This window comes from Nycticebus coucang, chromosome 6 (genome assembly GCF_027406575.1).
Source record: "Nycticebus coucang isolate mNycCou1 chromosome 6, mNycCou1.pri, whole genome shotgun sequence".
In the NCBI taxonomy this organism is placed as follows: domain Eukaryota; kingdom Metazoa; phylum Chordata; class Mammalia; order Primates; family Lorisidae; genus Nycticebus; species Nycticebus coucang.
This window is the reverse complement of record NC_069785.1, coordinates 79,411,843-79,431,856: the sequence shown is the minus strand read 5'-3', so window position 1 is coordinate 79,431,856 and position 20,014 is coordinate 79,411,843. Positions and strand designations below refer to the sequence as shown.

General features: G+C 55.2%; 1 protein-coding gene across 2 annotated transcripts in view; it reads left to right on the top strand.

Annotated features, from left to right (window-relative positions):
* PSTPIP1 (proline-serine-threonine phosphatase interacting protein 1) overlaps nucleotides 1-17,096 on the top strand; it is a 41,901-nt gene extending 24,805 nt beyond the window's left edge. Inside the window, exons 4-15 of one of the 2 annotated variants that reach the window (XM_053595976.1) lie at nucleotides 4,307-4,341; nucleotides 4,549-4,655; nucleotides 8,175-8,237; nucleotides 8,918-9,016; nucleotides 9,849-9,894; nucleotides 10,854-10,933; nucleotides 11,465-11,563; nucleotides 12,421-12,517; nucleotides 13,025-13,115; nucleotides 15,511-15,566; nucleotides 15,800-15,924; nucleotides 16,805-17,096. In XM_053595976.1, coding sequence (XP_053451951.1) covers nucleotides 4,307-4,341; nucleotides 4,549-4,655; nucleotides 8,175-8,237; nucleotides 8,918-9,016; nucleotides 9,849-9,894; nucleotides 10,854-10,933; nucleotides 11,465-11,563; nucleotides 12,421-12,517; nucleotides 13,025-13,115; nucleotides 15,511-15,566; nucleotides 15,800-15,924; nucleotides 16,805-16,936 — 1,030 coding nt within the window. In that variant the 3' untranslated portion in view covers nucleotides 16,937-17,096. Of the gene's footprint in view, nucleotides 1-4,306; nucleotides 4,342-4,548; nucleotides 4,656-8,174; nucleotides 8,238-8,917; nucleotides 9,017-9,848; nucleotides 9,895-10,853; nucleotides 10,934-11,464; nucleotides 11,564-12,420; nucleotides 12,518-13,024; nucleotides 13,116-15,510; nucleotides 15,567-15,790; nucleotides 15,925-16,804 lie in introns of both variants that reach the window. The other variant, XM_053595975.1, reaches the window with a different exon arrangement.
* Nucleotides 17,097-20,014: the final 2,918 nt, after the last annotated feature.

The window sequence follows — 20,014 nt, the reverse complement described above, 5'->3', positions numbered from 1 at the left end:
TAAGGATGTCTATTCCCATCAGGTGCCCCTGAATACCAGGTCAGTGTGGGTCCAGCCTCCAGCTCAGGGGGGCGAGAGGGCCTGCTCCTGTCAGCTGGGAGGCACAAGCATACCAGCAGGCAGATGGGCAAGGGACAGGGATGCCAAAGCAAAGACTTGAGGTGGTCAGGGAAGATAGTATAGGAGGAAACATTTACACTGGAAATCTAGGTTGTGTTTGAGCACAGAAATCAGGCTGAGCTTCCTGACAGCCCAGTCAAAAAGGGCAATAGGATGAGTTACATGTGAAAGCCTTGGTGACATACAGCAGGAGGCAGAAGCCAGCATGGAGACTCTGTCCTTTACATACAACAGAGACATAGTAGAGCTCAAGGAGATCTCAGCAGCTTCCCAGCAGAGTCAGGTGGATGAAGTGGGAATGACAGAAAAGCTAAGAGAAACCATCATTTCTGGGTCTCATGGGGCAGAGAAAGACTTCCAATGATCCCCAGATACTCCACAAGACCAAAGTTGGAGGCCATTTACCTCAAGAGTATCTGCCAACCCACAGTGGGCTGCCTCAGGTCCAGGGCAAAGCTGGACTTCCCCCTTTACCCAGAGAGCTAAGGTTCCCTCCTTGAAAGTCTGGGGCCAAGAAAGAGAGGGGATGTCCTGGGCCCTGCTGTGTGAGCTGTACTGTGATGGCCTGAAGGTGTCCTCACTGGGAATAGGGACCAGGGTGGGAAGGCTGCAGTCCAGAGGAGAGCAGAGGGGTCTGGAGTGATCAGAGCATGGCCCTGCCCAGCTGTCCTTGCAGAGCCAGCACCAGGATCCACGCTGCTCCCAAGGCTGAGTCAGGTTTTGGGGACAAACAGGTTAAGTTGAGCACAGACTGTCCCAGGGGTGGGGCAAGGCTAAACATCCACCTGGCGCCTATGGGTTCAGCCAGGCTCCCCACTTCCAGTTAGGGGCTGGGGAAGGGACCAGGGTGCCCAGAGGCTGATCCCTTACAACCGCCCTGCACCCGAGCCATAGGCCCAGGAGGGTGGTGCATAGTGTGTTTGGAATAGAGGGGTCCAAATAGAAGGTGGTGGCAAGAAGAGGGAGAGACAGAGCCTAGCATGACTCCCTGATTGCCAGTGTATATAACCGATGGACAGAGGGAGCCCCACAAGGGGACCTGTTTGGAGGCACCTGTGAACTGAGAGACGCAGCTCTCAGGGAGCTCTGGGCAAGATGTGACCCTGCAGGAGCTGGCCAGGGTGGTGTGTGAGAGCGCTGGGAAGAGGGGAGGCCAGGCTGAGTCCCGAGGGGCCCAAACCATAGTAGGGGCTGCGCCAATGGTGAGTGTGTCAGGAAACAGAGGGACTGGAGATGTGATCACTGGTGAGGAGTTGGAGGAGAGTCCCAACCCTGCCAAGGAACGGGGTCACCATGGAGGCCACATCCTTGTTAAAAAGCAGAGGTCAGGCCTTGACGAGGTCTCACCAAGCTATACCTCTTTCCAGCCATGTGGCCATGGGGCACTTTCTCCACCTCTCTGGCCCTCATTTTTCTCGTCTGTAAAATGGGGATAGTAAGATACCTTGACTTGCAGAGTTGTAAAGATGAGTGATTTGAGACAGCAGTTCTCATATTTGAATGTACACTAGCAGCACCCAGAGGCTTGTCTTGTTTAAACACAGAGGCCTCCTCACCCCCAGGTCCCCAGTCTCGGCGTCAGGAGGACTGGAGGGGCCTGAGAACCTGCATTTTTGACACGCACCCAGGCGATGCTGATGCTGCTGGTCTGTGGACCTTACTTTTTATTTACATTTGAAAATTTTTATTGCACAGTATGACACAAATACAGAACAGTCCATATAACAAGTGTATATTTTAAAATTACTTTGGTATTTAAAAATTCCAGAATATTGGCTCAGTGCCTGTGGCTCAAGCGGCTAAGGCACCAGCCACATACACCTGAGCTGGCAGGTTTGAATCCAGCCCAGGGCCCGCCAAACAACAATGATGGCTGCAACCAAAAAATAGCTGGGCGTTGTAGCGGGTGCCTGTAGTCCCAGCTACTTGGGAGGCAGAGGCAGGAGACTCGCTTAAGCCCAGGAGTTGGAGGTTGCTGTGAGCTGTGATGCCACAGCACTCTACCCAGGGTGACAGCTTGAGGCTCTGTCTCAAAAAAAAAAAAAAAATCCAGAATATTAGTACACGTGTTTTGTTTACAGACTTTGCTTTTGTACAGATTGAGTCACAGTTATAAGTGTGCCCTTCACCCAGATGGTGTGCACTGTACACAGTAGGTGCGAACTTACCCCTCTCCTCCTCCCCTTATCCCCCCTTCCCCTGTATGGACCTCACTTAGAGATGTACCTATTCAGGGTAAAGGCCCTGGCGTTACCTAGGACTCCACAGCTCTTGCCGAGGCCTGGATCTTTGTGGGCCCTGATGAGGTGCAGCTCCTCCTTGGCCCCAACTGTCCGATGAGAGGAGGGGGGGAGCCCCCTGCAAAGCCTACCTTGTGCAGACCACCCATGCAGCAGTATGCCAAGCGTGCTGGGACAGGCATCATGCAGACAAATGGCCACCAGAGGGCGAGCGAGCTACTCTGCAGAGAGGCTGCAGGAGGCTCCAGGCCAAGGGCTGGGAGACAGGTGCCTTGCTGTCTGTGTGTGACATCAGCAAGCCTGGCCACACTCTGGGCTCAGTTTCCCCATCTGCCTCGACTGACTGCAGTTCCTAAGGCGTCTTAGAGAACAGGGCACCACAGAATCTTCCACTTCCTTGTTAAGGGACTACAAATGCAGTCACACCCTTGGAGCCAATCTGTAGCCACCACACACCCATCTCTTTGCCTCCAAGGACCCAGGCTGGGGGCATTGCAAGCTCAGGCAGCCTTCACGCATATGCTCCCAGGTATGAATCCGCTCCTCATGCCCTCAGGGCCATGCTGAGGGGTAGAAAGGGACCTCCCCCACCTGAAGCCATGTACAATGGGGGGTTTCTGGAGTGAGAGGCGGCACTCCTCAGCTCCTCGGTGGGGCACATTGTGGGGACAGCTCAGGTCAGGTTGCAGAGCTTTGGGAAACCTCCCAGTACTGGTCTGGGTATGCAGGGGAGGGCTGCACAATGGAGTCTTCACCAAGTGCCTGCTACGTGCCCTCCATCAGGTCCTGACAGAGGTGCTTTATACACATAAAACTCCCTGCAGCCATCCTGTTTGTGCTGTTATCCACATTTCACATAAGGGAGATCTAAGACAGAGAGGTGAGGTAACTTGCCCAAGGTCACACAGTGAGCGAGTGGCAGAGCATGAAATGAATCCAGGCTTCCTGGCTCCAGGATCTGCTAACCCATGTGGGGCTCTGGAGTGAGGAGAAGCCCCTGGCTAGGTCCTGCTGGATGCTATGCACCTCCTTCCTCCCCCAGACAAGGAGCTCATGCCTCTGAGAGGGCCCTAGGAGCCAGTGGGCTGGGGAGAAGCACTCTGCCCAGGGACTCCTCTGCCTCCTGGTGCCCATTACCTATTAGCACAGGACTGGGTCCTGGGGGCTCCAGCACCTTGTCTTAGACCTCAGCTCCACTCATGGCTCTGAGAAAGAGCCCCCTCAGTAAGGCTGCCATATAAAACACAGAATGCCTAGTTCAATTCGAACTTCAGATGAACAACAAATACTTAACAAATGAAAGTATGTTCCAAATATTACATGGGGCATACTTCCATTCAAAAAGTATTTGTTCATCTGAAATGCAAATTGAACCGTCTTATGTTTTTATATGTGCAGTCTGGCAGCCCCACCCGGAGAATGTCATCCCCCACCTCCCATGCCTGGTGCCACCTTCCCCTCTCCCTGGAGCAGACAGTGCCCACATCTCTCACCTCCCTCAGCCCTCCCGCCTCTTATCCAACTTCCTCCAAAGGTCTTCCAGGCCACCTGCTGACAGCCAGGTCTGAACTGCCCTGTCCTGCTTCAGAAGGAGAGAGGGCTGTGATTGTGGAGGGGGTTTCAGGGGAAGGAGGGTGGGACCTGAAGACAGTCCCCTCTTCTCTCAAAATGCGGCCAGGAGCAGAGGGGCATTGATACCTCCTCTTCTGCCATAGTGAAGAGGTTTGATTGCTTTACAATTCCATAAAGGAACTTTACCTTCCAGAAATCCCAGTTTGGCCCCCAGTGGATGGTCACCATCTGGCAGGAGGGTCCTCTGGGTCTAGAATGACTGATCTAGGGTCTTCCCACCAAAAGAAAAGTCCTGGGGGGGGGGTGCGGTGAGCCAGGACTCACGGCTTATGCTGTGCTCTCTTCCTGCTGACCTGGACCTTTCTGTTTTGTAGCTCTCTCCGGGCTTCCTTTGAATCCTTAAAGCAGCGTAAGTCCTGATGGTCCCCTACCCTAAGCTCATTCCATCTCCTGAGATGGATTCTGGCCTGGCTTTGCCCAAGAGCTGTGAGGCTGGCAGAAGGGTTTGGGGGACCAAGGTGTGGGCATGGGCTGGCCCCCAGGCAGGGGAGAGTTGTGGGTGGCTAAGGTCCATCAGGTGTGATGTTGAGGACCAACATCTGTACTCGGTCCCCAGAAATGGAGAATGTGGGCAGCTCACACATCCAGCTGGCCCTGACTCTGCGGGAGGAGCTGCGGAGCCTGGAGGAGTTCCGGGAAAGGCAGAAGGAGCAGAGGAAGAAGGTGAGGCTGCGCGGGGGGTGGCGGATGCCCTGGGCCCACTCCCATCACTGTGGAGCTGGGGGTCCACACCCTGGCAGAGCCAGTGGAGGACGGAGCGGGGGTCATGGCACCCCAAGCGTGGGGGCTCAAGGGTGATCTGAAGGGGAGGAGAGGTTCTGGCAAAGACTCTCAGCCTGACAGCCCTACTCAGCATTGCTCCTTCTAAGCTGCTTCATGCCACGGAAGAGGGAAAGACATTATTTTTTTTTTAATTTTTTAAATTTCAGGTTAATGTGAGGGTACAAACAAAATATTTGAATTTGTTAGGTAGAGTCCCTCTTGTAGGGCCTCAAAAGGTCTGCCATACACGCTATGTTGTGCTCATCAGTGGGAGCATTCCAAGCCCCCTTTTCCCTCTCCCCTCCCTCATCCTCCTCCCCCCAATTTGAATTGAAATGAGTTTTTCTCCTCCATGGGCGTGAATTAAATCGTCTACTGGCTTCATATTAGTATTGACATAATATAGCATTCTTGTCACACTTTTCTGAGAAGAATGTGTTTCAGCTCCATCCAGGTAAATACAAAAGATGTGAAGTCACTGTCTTTTTTGTGCTGAATAGTATTCCATGGTATACATACACCGCAGCTTGTTAATCCGTTCCTGGGTTGGTGGGCAGTTAGGTTGTTTCAATGTCTTGACAATTGTAAATTGAGCTGCGATAAAAAATCTAGTGCAAATGTCGTTATGATAAAATGATATTTTTTCTTCTGGGTAGATGCCTAGTAATGGGATTGCAGGATCAAATGGGAGGCCTAATTTGAGTTCTTTGAGGATTTTCTATACTTCTTTCCAAAGAGGCTATGTGAGTCTGCAGTCCCACCAATAGTGTAAAAGTGTTCCCCTCTCTCCACATCTGTGCCAGCATCCACAACTTTGGGATTTTGTGATGTGTGCTAATCTTACTGGGGTTAGGTGATAATCTCACGGTGGTTTTGATTTGCATTTCTTTTCTTTCTTTTTTTTTTTTTTCTTTTTTGGGACAGAGTTTTACTATGTCACCCTTGGTAGAGTGCCGTGGCGTTACAGCCCATAGCAACCTCCAACTCTTGGGCTTAAGCGATTCTCTTGCCTCAGCCTCCTGAGTAGCAGGGACCACAGGCGCCCACCACAATGCCCAACTATTTTTTGTTGCAGTTTGGCCGGGGCTGGATTCAAACTGGCCACCCTCGGTATATGGGGCCAGGGCCCTACTCACTGAGCCACAGGCTCCGCCCTTGATTTGCATTTCTCTGATGATCAGGGACATGAGCATTTTTTTATGTTTGTTAGCCATTTGTCTTCCCCAGAGAAGTTAACATCGGTCTTTTGATTATCTTACAACACACTCTAGAGTAGGTGTCCTCAAACTTTTTAAACAGGGGGCCAGTTCACTGTCCCTCAGACCGTTGGAGGGCCAGACTATAGTTTAAAAAAATAAACTACGAACAAATTCCTATGCACACTGCACGTATCTTATTTTGAAGTAAAAAAACAAAACGGGAACAAATAGAATCACACCGCCTCATGTGGCCTGCGGGCCGTAGTTTGAGGACCCCTGGTAGAGGGACAGTGGCAACTTGGGGGGACCAGAGAAGGTAATCTGGTCCTGAGCCCAAGGATCAGGACTGTTTGGCTTGGAGAAAAGCATATTTGGGGGCACCACTGAAGGACTGCCTGAGGCTGAGGGCAGAAGTGTAAGGCACAGCCCAGCTTCTAGAGCATCCTGCCCTCACCAGTGTGCAGGCACAGCCATCCCTAGACGGAGTGACCGTTTGGAAAGGTCCATCCTGAGAAGTGTGCACGCAAAGGCTGAAGGACATTTATCAAGAAGCTGCAGCGCTGGGGTCGGGACTGGGCTCCTTCCTACCCAAGCCTGAGGCTCTGGCTAGCTGAGTCCCCGATCACTGGGAGGACAGGCAGGATGCAGGCCAGCCTGGCAGGGGGGCATGGGTCATGGGGCCAGTGTTGAGGTGATGCACTGAGCAAGATGGGAGAGGCTGGTGGAAACAGAAATGTTTCCTTTAAAGTGTCTAAAGAAAGTGAGGTGATGGTTATATTAATCAGTTTAAGCATTCCATATTGTACATCAAATCATCACATATGTATACAGTTATGATTTAATAAAAAATAAATAAAGTGTCCAAAGAACTGAAGATGAGAAGAAACAGCTGAGCTAGAAGCGGGGAAAAGGCTCCACCTTGGGGCTGGGGCCAGGCCGGGCCTAGGTGTCCTGGGTGAGCCACTTTCCTGCTCTGTGCCTCAGTTTCCTTCTTGCAGGCTGGGACACTTGCACTCACCTCCCAAGCTTTGGGAACACAGTCCAGGGCCAGATACCCGTCAGTCATCACAGGGCTCCAGCTCTGCTCTGTGGGTCTGAGGGCAGGAATGTAGCACAGCTGCTCGCCTCTCTGTCCATTTGGCCAGCTGGGATCTCAGCCTTTCAAGAGTCTAAATTTGGGTTCCTGAACAAACAAAAAAGCCATCCCCCGCAGCTGGTCCAGCCTTAAGGCATCGAAAAGGGTGGCCTCTCTGAGCTGGAAGCCACCCACAGAGTACTTGCTGCATCATGTCCCCAGCCAGGCTATTCTGAGCTCTGCTGTGGCCAGAGGAGCTGCGATGTCTGCAGAGGCTGTTTTGGACAGAACAGCTCCCTCCCCGAGCGACCAGGGACCACAGGCAGACCGCCGTGTTGGAGTGTGTCTCTGTGTGCGCGTGTGCGTGCAGAGAGAGCAGGGATGCCTGTGAACATGTGTCCTCACCAGGGCCTGTGTACCTGCGTGTGTTTTGATGTATACCTGAGCCTCTGTGGGCGCCCTGCAGGCACAGACCCCAGAGACCCCAGACACAAACTGGGCCTAGCCCAGTGCCAGGGACATTTCTTTTCCAGTTCTCCTCCGGCCTTATGAGTATAACCCAACCTCTGCCCTGGCTGTCGCACCCTCTCTATCTGAACAAGAAGGTGGGGTACAGTGGCCATGTACCCACATGTGGCCATGAGTACATGGGGGTATGATCATCTGTGCAAAGGGGCCTGCAATCATGCAGGGAAGAATGCAGGAGTGTGCGGGGTGTACTTGGGGTAGCATCTGTGGGTGTGCACAAGAAAGCCTGTGAGTGTGCACTTTAAGTACGTTCATGTGGACTTCGCGGGTGCCAGAGCGTACACGCGGTGAGTGAGCCCTGTGCTGTGTGCAGAGGCGGCGGAACAAAGGCCAAAGGGCTGCATGTGGAGGTGGAGGTGGGAATCCCCTGGCTGGAGACAGAGCCCAGCACAGGACCTGTGGCAAGGACCTGACATGGGCCGCCACGGCCTAGGCTTCTCTTTAGCCTCCCATTCTGAGGTGATTGAAGGAGCGGGTTCTGGGAGGGGAGGCTTCCTGTCACACCTCCCAGAGCCAGGAGGGGGTGCTGCGCCTCATCCCAGGGACACCCCATCCTCTTGGCCTAGGGGAGTGTCCTGAGGCTGCGGCCCCCAGCTCAGAGCCTCGTGTCCCCTGCAGTACGAGGCCATCATGGACCGCGTCCAGAAGAGCAAGCTGTCACTCTACAAGAAGGCCATGGAGGTGAGTGCCAAGGTCTCTAGGGCAGCCCCTCCTCAGCCACAGTTGGTCCCTGCTGGGCATCTGGGACGGGCTTGCCTCAGACCTCTGTCTAGAAGTGTGCACTGACCTTTGGGGTGCTCAGCCCCAAGTGGGTGGGCCCAGGTCCTGCCCTAGGGGGCTCTGACTGAAGGGCAGATGGACAGTCTCACACAGTGGCTCATGCGTGATGTACACTGTCACTGGGGACTCCAGGGGTAGGGGGAGGAGGAACTGTGCCCCATTAGACACCATATGATGTAGAAAGGGCTCCACGGAAGGGCAGCACTTGCAAAGGCTTGGCACTGTGAGGGCCACACCCCTCAGAGGCAGGGGCCCAGGGTAGGGCCACACTGTCCCTAGGGGAAGGGGCCTGGAAGCAAGGCTGCCAGCAGCCCACCTTTCTTCCTGTCCCTGGTGAGGATGTCCCTGCTCCATGCACAGCCCCCAACAGGGAAGAGGGAGACTGGGCTTGGGGAGCCTACTCTAAGTCTGGGGGACCAAAGAGTAGGACCATAGGGTCTTTTTTTTTTTTTTGCGGTTTTTGGCCGAGGCTGGGCTTGAACCTACTACCCACGGCATATGGGGCCAGTGCCCTACTCCTTGAGCCACAGGCACCACCCTGGACCATGGGGTCTTTAAGTCATATCGCTCTGCTCCCCCAGTCCAAGAAGACGTATGAACAGAAGTGCCGGGATGCAGATGACGCCGAACAGGCCTTTGAGCGCATTAGTGTCAATGGCCACCAGAAGCAGGTGGAGAAGGTGTGTGGGACCAGTGGACCACATGGTGTCCCCCAGGGCTGGGGCAGGGAGGGGAAGCAGGGATGGTAAGGTCCGCACCTGGGACGTGCTAGCTGCTCAGCCTTCTCTGACCCTCAGTTTCTCCATCTGTGAAATGGGTTTTCTAAACTGTCAGGGCATGGTCAGACAGGGCCAGCTGATCCCCTCTGCCAGGCTGCACCCAAGGCCCCCGTCCTCATAGCAGGCCCATGTGGCCCAGGGTAATCAGAGCAGACACCCTCACACAACTCTTAGAGAGGGGCTCAAATAGCCCATGTCACAGAGAAGAAACTGAGCCAGAGACAGTGATGTGCCCAAAGTCTCAGCTAAGAAGTAGCAGAGGAGGGATCCAAACCCAGGTGGTCCAGAGCCCAGGCTCGCAGGCTCTTGACTGCTATGGCCTCTGGGCCAGGGTAGGGTATCAGCTACCAGAGCCCAAGAACACATGTCACCCATTGCACAACAGAAGAGCAGAGGGCCAGAGAAGGCAGGGATGAGAGGGTAAGTAGGGGGCAAGTGAGGGGCCAGAGCCCGAGTCCCAGCCAGTGGGCTCAGCAGTGGTCGCAGGGCCTAGCCTGGTCCTGGCATCTCCTTTTCATGTGCGCCTTCATGGGCTGGAAGTTTCTGGTTTTATTACCTTTTTTATGGGAACCAGCCCATGATTCTGGGGTGACGTTGTTAGTAAATGGTCCGATTTGCCCGTAGTTGGCTCCTGAGAGTCCCACTGGGTGGGCAGGGAGGGTATGACAGTGACAGAGCTGCTTCAAAGTGGCCCGAAGGGCAGGGGCTCAGCACCACTTGCCTGTCTCCTCAGAGCCAGAACAAAGCCAAGCAGAGCAAGGACGCAGCCACAGAGGCAGGTACGTGGGTCCCAGTTGCCTCCCCAGACTGGGCAGGGACCTGGACGCTCCTCCCCCACATGCCTCCCTCACCCTGGGTGACACCCTGCGTGACCACACAGAATCGCAAGCGTGTCCCCTCAGTTCACACTTGTGCAGTCACACACCTTTATGTTCTCCACTCACTGAGACTTCTTGGTACAGTGCATGTTGACCATGACAACAGTCCTCCAAGGTGGCTGCTGTTATTACCATCTTTGTAACAGATGAGGAAACAGGCACAAAAGGTTAAGTACTTGCCCAAGGTCACACAGCCAATAAGTGATGAAGACTGAACTTGAACCCAGGGCATCTGGCTCCAGAGCACAGGACTCGCATGGCCACACCCATGGAGACAGACTCACACCTCCTTCTTCTCATATGCACACATGGGCACATGGCTGGGCACACATCCTTCACCTGAGGCCAGAACCCCCCGGCATGCGTCCCTGCTGGCATCCCTCCCAGGACGGAGGGCTCACCCTCCTCCCTTCCCTGGGGAGGCTCTCTCCCCCTTGCTCCGAGGACCTAGGTGCTCCCTAGGCTCAGACACTGGTGACTCCCAGAGATCTGGGGGCAGAGGTCATGATCCAAGCCTGTTGGGCTCTACCCCTCCTCCAGCACATGGCTACCCCCTCTGAGCCCAAGTTTACCAACTGAAGAAAAAGATAGCAAGAGGCCTGGACTCTGAACTTGTGTGTATGACTGTCTATTCCAGTCTTTAGGTAGCTTGAAGCACGGTGGGGGAGCTAAGAGTCACCCCAAAAAGAGCAGTTCCGGAGTGGGGAGCCTGGACGATTGTTCAGATGGGGCTCCACCAGCAGCCAGGGCAGGTCCCTAGGGGAGAGGTAGGGCTCCCAGGGGAGGAGCCCCTGCAGGAGCAGAGGGGTGGAGGAGCTCTTGCCACAGGAGTCCTCCCTGAGGGCCACCTGTGCTTCCAGAGCGGGTATACAGGCAGAACATTGAGCAGCTGGAGAAGGTGCGGGGCGAGTGGGAGCAGGACCACCGGACCACCTGTGAGGTGAGCGGCCTGGGCGGGCAGCCTGTTCTCCACATGCAAAACAAGAGACACCTAGCCCTGCTGTGGCTGCTTTGAGGCAATAGAAGGGTATCCTTCATTCATCTGCCCACTACCCAGGCCCTTGCTGGGTCCTGCCCCGGGCTGGGGGTTGGGAAGGGGGCTCACTAGCTCACTACCTGGCTTCAGGCATTCTTCAGCCATTTTTGCTGAAGCCAAAACCAAGGCTCAGATGAATCCTACAGCTTCTTTGGACCCTGATGACTTGAGACAGGACTCTGGGTCCTATGGTCATCTCCCTGTCCCCTAACCCCTACCCCTTGCCCCTGGCCTCTTCCAGCCTGTGGTAGGGCCTGGAGGGAGCTGGGGTCAGGAACCCCCCAGGCAGCTCCACCTCCCTCCCAGCAGCCTCAGGTGGGCACAGAACAGGGGGTGGGGACACACAGTGAGGTCTTTCCTTTACACCTGGCTTCCAGCAGAAGCTGAGGGGCCCCACAGCCCCCTCCTCACGTTTCCCTGCTCTCCCACCCCCAGGCCTTCCAGCTACAAGAGTTTGACCGGCTGACCATTCTCCGCAACGCACTGTGGGTGCACTGCAACCAGCTCTCCATGCAGTGCGTCAAGGACGATGAGGTGGGGGCTAGGGGTGCTGCTGGGGATGGCAAGAGGGAGGGAGGCCTCAGGCCAGCACGCCCAGGCCCATCAGAGTCAGTGAACGCACACCTGGTCCTCTGCAGCCCAAGCCTGGCCCTCGGAGTCTCAAGGCCTCAGCGGCTCAGCCTCTGCTCCCAGCACCCCAAGACAGGGAGCTCAGTACCACACAGGGCCCCAGCTTCTCTGCCTGAGAGACTGTGCCTCTGTGGTCACCCTGGCATCTGCCTGTCCTCCATCCCCACCCTACCTACTCCCTTGTCAGGGAAGGGAGGGACACAGCTCCTCAGAGGTTTGCAGAGAGGCCAGAGGACCCTGGGTGGCTTGCCCCAGGCCTGGTACTCGCAGGAGCCTGGGTCCAGTCTCTCCTCTGCTCCCCCACTCCAGGGTATCCTAGCTCCTTCCCAATTGAGCCCAACCTACCTGGCAGAAAGGGGCCCTGACCTCATAATGCCACCCCAGAGCCGTGAGCATCCTGAGGAGCCCCTGACCCCTCCTGTCCCACAGCTGTGGGCATTTTTTCTTGTCAGCTTGTTTTTGTCCAAATGACTTTGAGCCCAAATGCTGACCTCATGGCAGTGAAAGTGTGGGCTCTGGACCTAAAGTCCACTGCAATGCGTTTTCTGTGGCCTTGGGCAAGTCACTTTCCTCCTGAACGTCTTCACTTATAAAATGGGAAAATAGTGTCTCCCTGGAGGACGGGTGTGTGTTATGAGAAGGTGCCCAGCAAACGGGAAGCTGTCAGGGTACAGAGATAGGCTGGTGGGGTGGGGGCTGCTGACACACGTGGGCAATGAGGTGGAGCCTGGCCCATATCCTCTGTTCCTTCCTGCCCCCAGCTCTACGAGGAGGTGAGGCTGACACTGGAAGGCTGCAGTGTGGACGCCGACATTGACAGCTTCATCCAGGCCAAGAGCACAGGCACAGAGCCCCCGGGTGAGGCTGCACTATGGGCAGCACAGCCTCTGGGTATAGGCCTGTTTGGCCCTGGGAGGCCTGGCCCCAAGTTCTCTGAGGCTCAAGTGCCACAACAAGCCTGGGGTGGCTCACTGCTCCCTTCTGGGTGGAGTCAGGGACAGGGACACTTAGCTGTGTTCCTGGCCTGCTGCTTCCCCCAAGGTAAAAGATACCAGAGCTAAGACCCCTGTAAAGCACTCAGAAGAAGTGAGGATGAGAGGTTAGAGGTGAGGAACCTCCCATAGCCCCTATCCCAGTTTGGTCCCATTAAATAAAAGTCCAGAATATTCTGTCTGGCAGCCATGATGGGATCTCTGGGGAGTGAGACAGGTGAGACCTCCCGATCCACCAGAATGGCCCAGGACCAGAGTGGCAAAGTGGGCCCCAGTTTGGGTCTCTGGGGAGGAATAGACTGGGTATTGGGGGCACAGGTACTGCCTGCCTGGCCCGCGGCTACCCTGGGCCTCACAGGCATGTTGCCGGCAGCCCCAGTGTTATACCAGAACTACTACGACCGAGAGGTCACCCCATCGTCTGGCAGCCCTGTCATACAACCATCCTGCGGCATGATGAAGAGGTGAGGCACCCAGGGGAAGTCAGTCGCTGGGATGCAGGGGCTGGGGCTGGAGGGCTGGGCCAAGAAGCAGGTCCAGCCCCACCTCCTGGGCCAGGCCCTTCTACACATTTAGGGAGCACCTGCTGTGTCTGGTGTTCTGCTTAGGTGCTAGGCACTCTGAGGAGACAAGATAGTTTCAATCCAACTTACAGAACCTTCAGCCCAAGAGGACCCAGGCATCAAACAAATGATCACTCCCCTATTATTGGAGTGATTGCTCCAAACTCTGGGGAGGCCCCCATGCCAGCTTCTTTGTCCCTTGGGCCCTGCTACCAGCCTGGGTTGGTGCCTTGGCCTGTGCAGCTGCAGTGGCCAAGCTGTCCAGCTACCCTAGGACCCAGGAAGAGCAGGAGTCCATAGCCAGTGCACTTGGGGGCCTTTTCCAGGACTGTTCCCTGGCCTGGCTGCAGTCAAGGGCCAAGGTCCTAGTGCCGTGCCTCAGTGTGTGACCTGGGAGAGTCCCTCATGCTCTACAGGGGCAGGGCCCCTGAGTGTTGGGGGTCTGACTCAGAACCTAAGGACCCTCCTCGTTCAGGCCTCGGGTGATGCTGTTGGCAGCTCACTGGGAGCATTACTGTCTGCTCAGAGAGCTCCTCGTAGCCAGGCCTTGGAACAGGACCATGTGCCCTATCTACGAATATCTGTGGGTTTCATGTGGTGCCTGTGTCCCCACTCTAGTCTCTAGGCAACCTTCAAGAAAGATAGCCCACCTTTGGCGGAGGTAGGGGACGTTAGAGAGGGTGCTGACAGGGCTCATCCAGGCCTCAGGAGGCCCTGGAACCTCCTACTCCCCAGAGGTAGAGGCTCTGGGAGCCACCCACACTCAGAGGGGTGCACACACCCCTCTTTGGGAATCTTGAGAAAGCAATGACCCCAGGGGGAGGCACATCCACACCCTCACAATGCTACAAAAAACTCACAGGACTCAGGCGTCCCTGTACCCAGTGAGGACCAGTTGTTAAGCTGGTCACTTAACAACTGCACCAAAGAGTTCACTTGGGGCAGTGTCCAGAAAGGACAGAAAGGGGTGCCCCAGGGAGGATTAAAAAGAGAAGGGGGGGCAGAGCCTGTGGCTCAAAGGAGTAGGGCGCTGGCCCCATATGCTGGAGGTGGCAGGTTCAAACCCAACCCCAGCCAAAAACTGCAAAAATAAATAATAAAAAGAGAAGGGGGCAGCGAGGGAGGCCTGGCTGCTGGATGGGGCAGCCAAAAGCCAAGCAGGTTGGGAGAGGCAGGAGTCAGGGTCTGTAGCTGGGAAGTGAGTGAAGGGGACAAACTGGAGCTGGAGGTGCAGATTACAGGGAACAAGGTGGGGGCAGCACAGTGACTCAAGCCCTGCACCCATTCCCTGTGCCCCAGCTGCTGGGTTCCTCCTGCCCCTAGCTCCTGCTGGCTTTAGCCCTGCCTGAGGGGGCTGGTGCCTGCATGGTCTGTTAGCCTCAGGCCTTCTCGTGTGCCCTGTGTCCGTGTGCTCCCACCCTACAAGCGTGTGTACACCCCCCGTGTGAGGAAAGGCCCCTCACTGTGCCACCTCAAATTACAGGGCTGTCTCCCACAGGCCCAAGTCACAGCCCAGCCACTTCCCTGGCACCTGAGGTCCTGCCTCCCGCACGCCCCATTGTCCACTTCACCCCCAAACCCGCTGTGCCGTTGCTCCTCTGCACCCAGCACTCCCTCTCCCCCTCCCAGGAGGCTCCACGCCCCAATCTCTCTCCTTAAAACTTCACAGTGTCTGGGAGGAACTTGCCTCGACCACCCCCAAGATGCTGCCCTGCCTCAGCCTCCACTTACTGAGCCGGCTCTGGCTGTCTGCTTTGTGGGGGGCCAGATCCACCTTCACACTGGGGCCTGCATTTGCCTCATGCTTGTTGTGTTTCCCTCTTTTACTCAGCAAACCTTCAGGCCCCAGCTTGGTCCAGGGTTACATGAGCCTGGCACTGCCTCCTATATGACGGGCTCCCAAAGACAGAGGCCGAGCTGGCTGGTCACGGAGGGGCAGTGGGGCAGCTGAGAGGATGGGCTGAGCAGGGTGTGCTGGGCGTTTCCCATGAGGCTGCAGCACGGGGGTGGGGGTGGGGTGTCTAGAACCCTCAAAGGGGCTGCAGGGAGCAGGCACTGAGGTGAGCTGGAGGGAGTGGGAGGACGCAGCTGGGGAAGGGAGAGCGCTAGGAAAAGGCTTTAGGAAGCCCTCCTGCCTGAGGGGCATCCCATAAATCATGCCTGGAGGCTAGGAATGACCCAAGCCCTAGCAGAGAGGGCCCTGCGCCTCTGAGAGTTTGCCCTGCCTGAGCCCCTCCCTTCCAGCGGGGTCCTGAGTACCACGTGAGGGGACTCACCCTTTCTTCCCTGTCCCCAGGTTCTCCGGGCTGCTACATGGAAGTCCCAAGACCTCGTCATTGGCAGCTCCTGCTGGTACCTGGGGGTGATGAGGGGCCCCAAACACATGATCCCAAGGGGAAGGACTCCTGTGTGGCATAGAAGGGACCTCAGAGGTCCCTAAAGGGGAAGGCTGTGTCTTCCAACAGTGGGGAGGGGGGAAGAAGCAGGGCCAAGCAAGGAGAAAGTGTACCCCACAGGGCCTCCAGGGGTCAATGTTCTTAGAAAGGGGAGGGGTCCAGGCCTCACCCTGCTCTCAGCCTCCACAGAGACCCTGAACCCCACCCTTGAGAGGAATGAGGGTGTCTACGCAGCTGTGGTAGTGCAGGAGACGCAGGAAAACCCTACGGTGCCAGCCCAGGATTACCGGGCACTCTATGACTACGCAGCACAGGTGAGTCCCCAGGAAGGGGCCCATGTCAGGGGCAGGAGTGCTACGCAGTGCCCACTGCTCAGGAAGGGCTCAGACACCTGCCAGATGGACACGTGATCTGGGACTGTGCTCACAGCACAGGTGTGGAGCGCATGGGCCCCTGTGGCCTGCTGGTTGGGTGTTGTGTGTGCAGGTGCCCACAGAGCCTGGGGCTGCTTACAGGTAGTGGTCTGAGGGTCAGGCCCTGTTCTTCTCTGTGGCTGGGGTAGAGAGACAAACCATGGCCAGAGCAAGTCCTTCAGTTGTGCCAGAAATGATTTTCTGGTGTCCACAGGACAAAATGGGCCAGGGCAGTCACGGGTAGCTGTCCCTAGAGAGGCCAGTCTGTTCCCTGCTTTGAGGTGAGGGTGCAAGCTGGATCCCAGACCCTCGGGGACTGAGGCAGAACCCCTGCACCCAGTGAGGCAGGCTGGGCATGGGCTGTGCTGATGAGGCCACAGCTCAGGGATGCAGACTCCCCAAGCCCTGGCAGGGAAGCCAGGCCAAGGAGTAGCAGGGTGCGTGGGGGTGCTCTAGTAACAGCACTGGCTGGGGCTGGGGGCCAGCAGGGAGAGAGGGAAGCTGTGGAGTTGGAGAGCATGCCCTGGCTATGCCTGTCACTGTCTAGAGCAGAGCGGGAGAAGGGAGCAGGGAAAGAAACCTAGGCAGTGACAAACTGAGAGGGACAGGAGGCAAGCCCCTTGGGGACAACACATTCTATGTCTCTCAGGAGGCACAGGCATGACCCCGCTAACTTTCCCTATTCTGGGCGACAAGCTCAAGCTTACTACTGGGGTGGAGGGGGATACTGGACCAGAGCCGCCCAGTAGGCCCCAGTCTCATGTGCTTTTCATCTTTGCAGAATCCTGATGAGCTGGACATCTCTACGGGGGACATCCTGGAGGTCATCCTGGAAGGAGAAGATGGCTGGTGGACAGTGGAACGGAATGGGCAGCGTGGCTTTGTCCCTGGCTCCTACCTGGAGAAGCTCTGAGGGAGGGGCAGCCCTCCACCCTGCCCATGGTGTTGGTAGTGCCCCCCATGAGCCTTGCTAGGACCAAGAACCAAGCCTCCCCCATGCCCAGATGGGACAGGTGTTGGCTGCTCCCCAAGGAGTTTCTCTCATAAGGAATAAAGGGTACATTCTTCTCCTCCTTGGTGTGCTGGGTTACTCGCTCCTGCCCTAGTGTCTAGGTGTTCATTTCAAAAGAGGCAAAAGAGAGCAGGGGCCTGGGAAACAGAGATGCCCCTCAGACAAGTCCTCAGCTACAGTCACTTGAGGGCCCTGGGCTGTCTCACAGTCTGCTTGAGACAGAGAAGAAGCCTGGCCCCAGTCACTGGGAGCTCCCAGACCAACACGCAGACACAGTCACATCTGGGCAAACAGGAGGAGGATGTGGGGGTAGAGGTGAGGGGGTGGGGATACCCAGGTGAGATTCTGGGGAATGAGTAAGCTCAGTTTGGAGCAGGAAACCAGGGATAGGCTGTGGGTGCAAGCAGTCTTTTTGGCCTTCCCCACCCAGCTGGGGCCTGGGAGAGCCACTGCTGCCCATGAGACTCATCACAGAACCCTATTAGGGAAGACAGGCACTTTCTAACCCTCTGATACAACGTGGACGGTGAGCAGGGAGACCAGGAGCAGGCTGTCCAACACAGGACAGGACGGTGGCCTGTCTGCAACAGGGCTGGAGAGCAAATCTAGAAAATGTAGGAAGCAGAAAAGGGACTTGGCAACTTACAGATGTGAGACAAGATTAGGAAGGGTGAGAAGGGCAGACAGGAGGAGTGACTTCAGTGCTGAGCTAGAAGACGGGCAGGTCTCCTGCAGGTGGAACAAGAGAGGGAGGAGGGGTAGCAGGGAGGACACAGCCAGAACAAGGGCCCAGGAGTGGTCAGCCAGCCACAGAGGCTGACTGGTCTGGTCAGGTCATGTGTGAGCAGGGAAGAGGAAAGAGAAGAGTGCAAAATTAGGTATCAGGGCTTTATTTATTCCTTGAAAATGCCATGTCATCTTGATTGAGCATTCTATTCCACTGCAAAGTTTTTTTAAAAAACCTTTGGCCTAGATATTTATCACCATCTCTGACAGGTGCTACAGCGTCTGGGCACTAGAAGATGCTGGTAGCAATTGTCAAATAACAAAGCCTGGGCTCGGCGCCAGCCACAAAACACCTGAGCTGGCAGGTTCGAATCCAGCCTGGGCCCGCCAAACAACAATGATGGCTGCAACCAAGAAATAGCCAGGCGAATCTGGCGGGTGCCTGTAGTCCCAGCCACTTGGGAGGCAGGATAATCGCTTGAGCCCAGGAGTTGGAAGTTGCTTTGAGCTGTGATGCCATGGCACTCTACCCAGGGCAACAGCTTGAGGCTCTGTCTCAAAAAAAACAAAACAAAAAAAACAAAGCCTGCTCGCCAGTCACTCAGGCTGTCGAAGAACAGCACTGAAAGCAACTCTCAGGTCACAGTTTATGTGGGGAGGAGAAGAACCCACAAAAAAGTCAGATTCATTGCCTCTGCAGCTTTCTCCATTCTCCCCTGCACCAGGTCACAACCTCAGCTGCTGGGAACCAACTGCATAGAAGAACAGCTTCCCAGTAGAGACGATGGGGCCAGATAAAGAGGGAGCTGGTGCATGTGTAATTGGGTGTATAAGTAACTGCAGCCTCTTCCAGACAAAGGCCAAAGACAGCACAGAGCAGGAGGGAAGCATAGCTTCTGAATTGGAACATCAGAGTCCAAATCCAGGCTCACACTTCCTTGGGTAGTCTTAGGCAAGTCACAGTTTCATTATGGAGTAAGGTAGGTGCAGTAGGTCCCATGCAAGTTGCTATCCCCATAACATTCCAATTAGCTAACAGTTAAGTGCTGATTGAAATAAAAGCAAAGAATTACCACTTTTAAAAGAAAGGACACAACCTCCAAATCTTGACTACAATCAACTGCAGCTTGGAGCTTAGCATAATCACCCTCCATCCCCATCCTCTCTGGGACAGCTGTGGATATGTCACCCTCGATCCCTATGCTCTCTGGGACAGCTGTGGTTTATGTCACTGAGTCCTTCCCAATAGCGATGAGAAACAATTCACCATTTGGTCAAACCGGACACATACACCACCAGTGTCCACTACCTAATTCTGACCACTCTCCTATAGCTATTTCTAGGCCAAGCAACCTCAACATAAGGGTTCTCTATTTGCTCGGTCTGGCTGAACCTGGACATCTGCCTATCTCCGCATCCTGGCATGTGAACTGGCAACACAAGCCAGAACAAGGTCACCACCAGCAAGTGGGCTCAATGGCCTCGGCATCCTCACGGGATTATCAAGTCCATGGGTACATGGCTTTCAAACTGTGCTCAGCAGACCCCCACACTCATAGAGTTTACATACTAAGACTGACAACGGTCCTCAACTCTGGCTGCTCAATGGAAGTAGCTTTTAAAAACACTGTTTTGGTCCCACCTTAGACAAACAGGGACTCAACCTCTACAAGCTCAGCTTCTGCATAAATATTTCAAACCTTCTCCTGTGATTCTCTAATAAGCAGTCAGAGTTGAGAAACACCTGGCTAACAGATTCTCCAGCTAAAAATGTTTAAAAGTTTGAAAATCAAATTCTATGGCACCATAGTTGACTTATTTCAGACCATTAGTGCCCACTGTGTGCCAGATGGTAGAAGTAAGTCTCTTTCTCCCCTACACGGTAATACCCTGTCTTACTCTCCTCACTGGATAAACTCAGGAGAATAGGATCCGTGTATGAGTCAACGTCCCAACAACTAGAAATGCATATAGCACTGTCCAGAAAGGTGTTCAACAGATAAATGTATGCTTCTACAGGTCCCTGCAGGAGATCTCAGAGACACTGCAATAAAAAGACATGCGAACACACACATTATCTTCAAGAACTGGAAGAATGCTGGATATGAGATGAGCACATATAGGCTGGGTGGGGTGGCTCACCCCTGTAAGCCCAGCACTCTGAGAGGCTGAGGCAGATGGACTGCCTGCCTGAGCTCAGGGGTTCGAGATCAGCTTGAGCAAGAGTGAGACCTTGTCTCTACTAAAAATAGA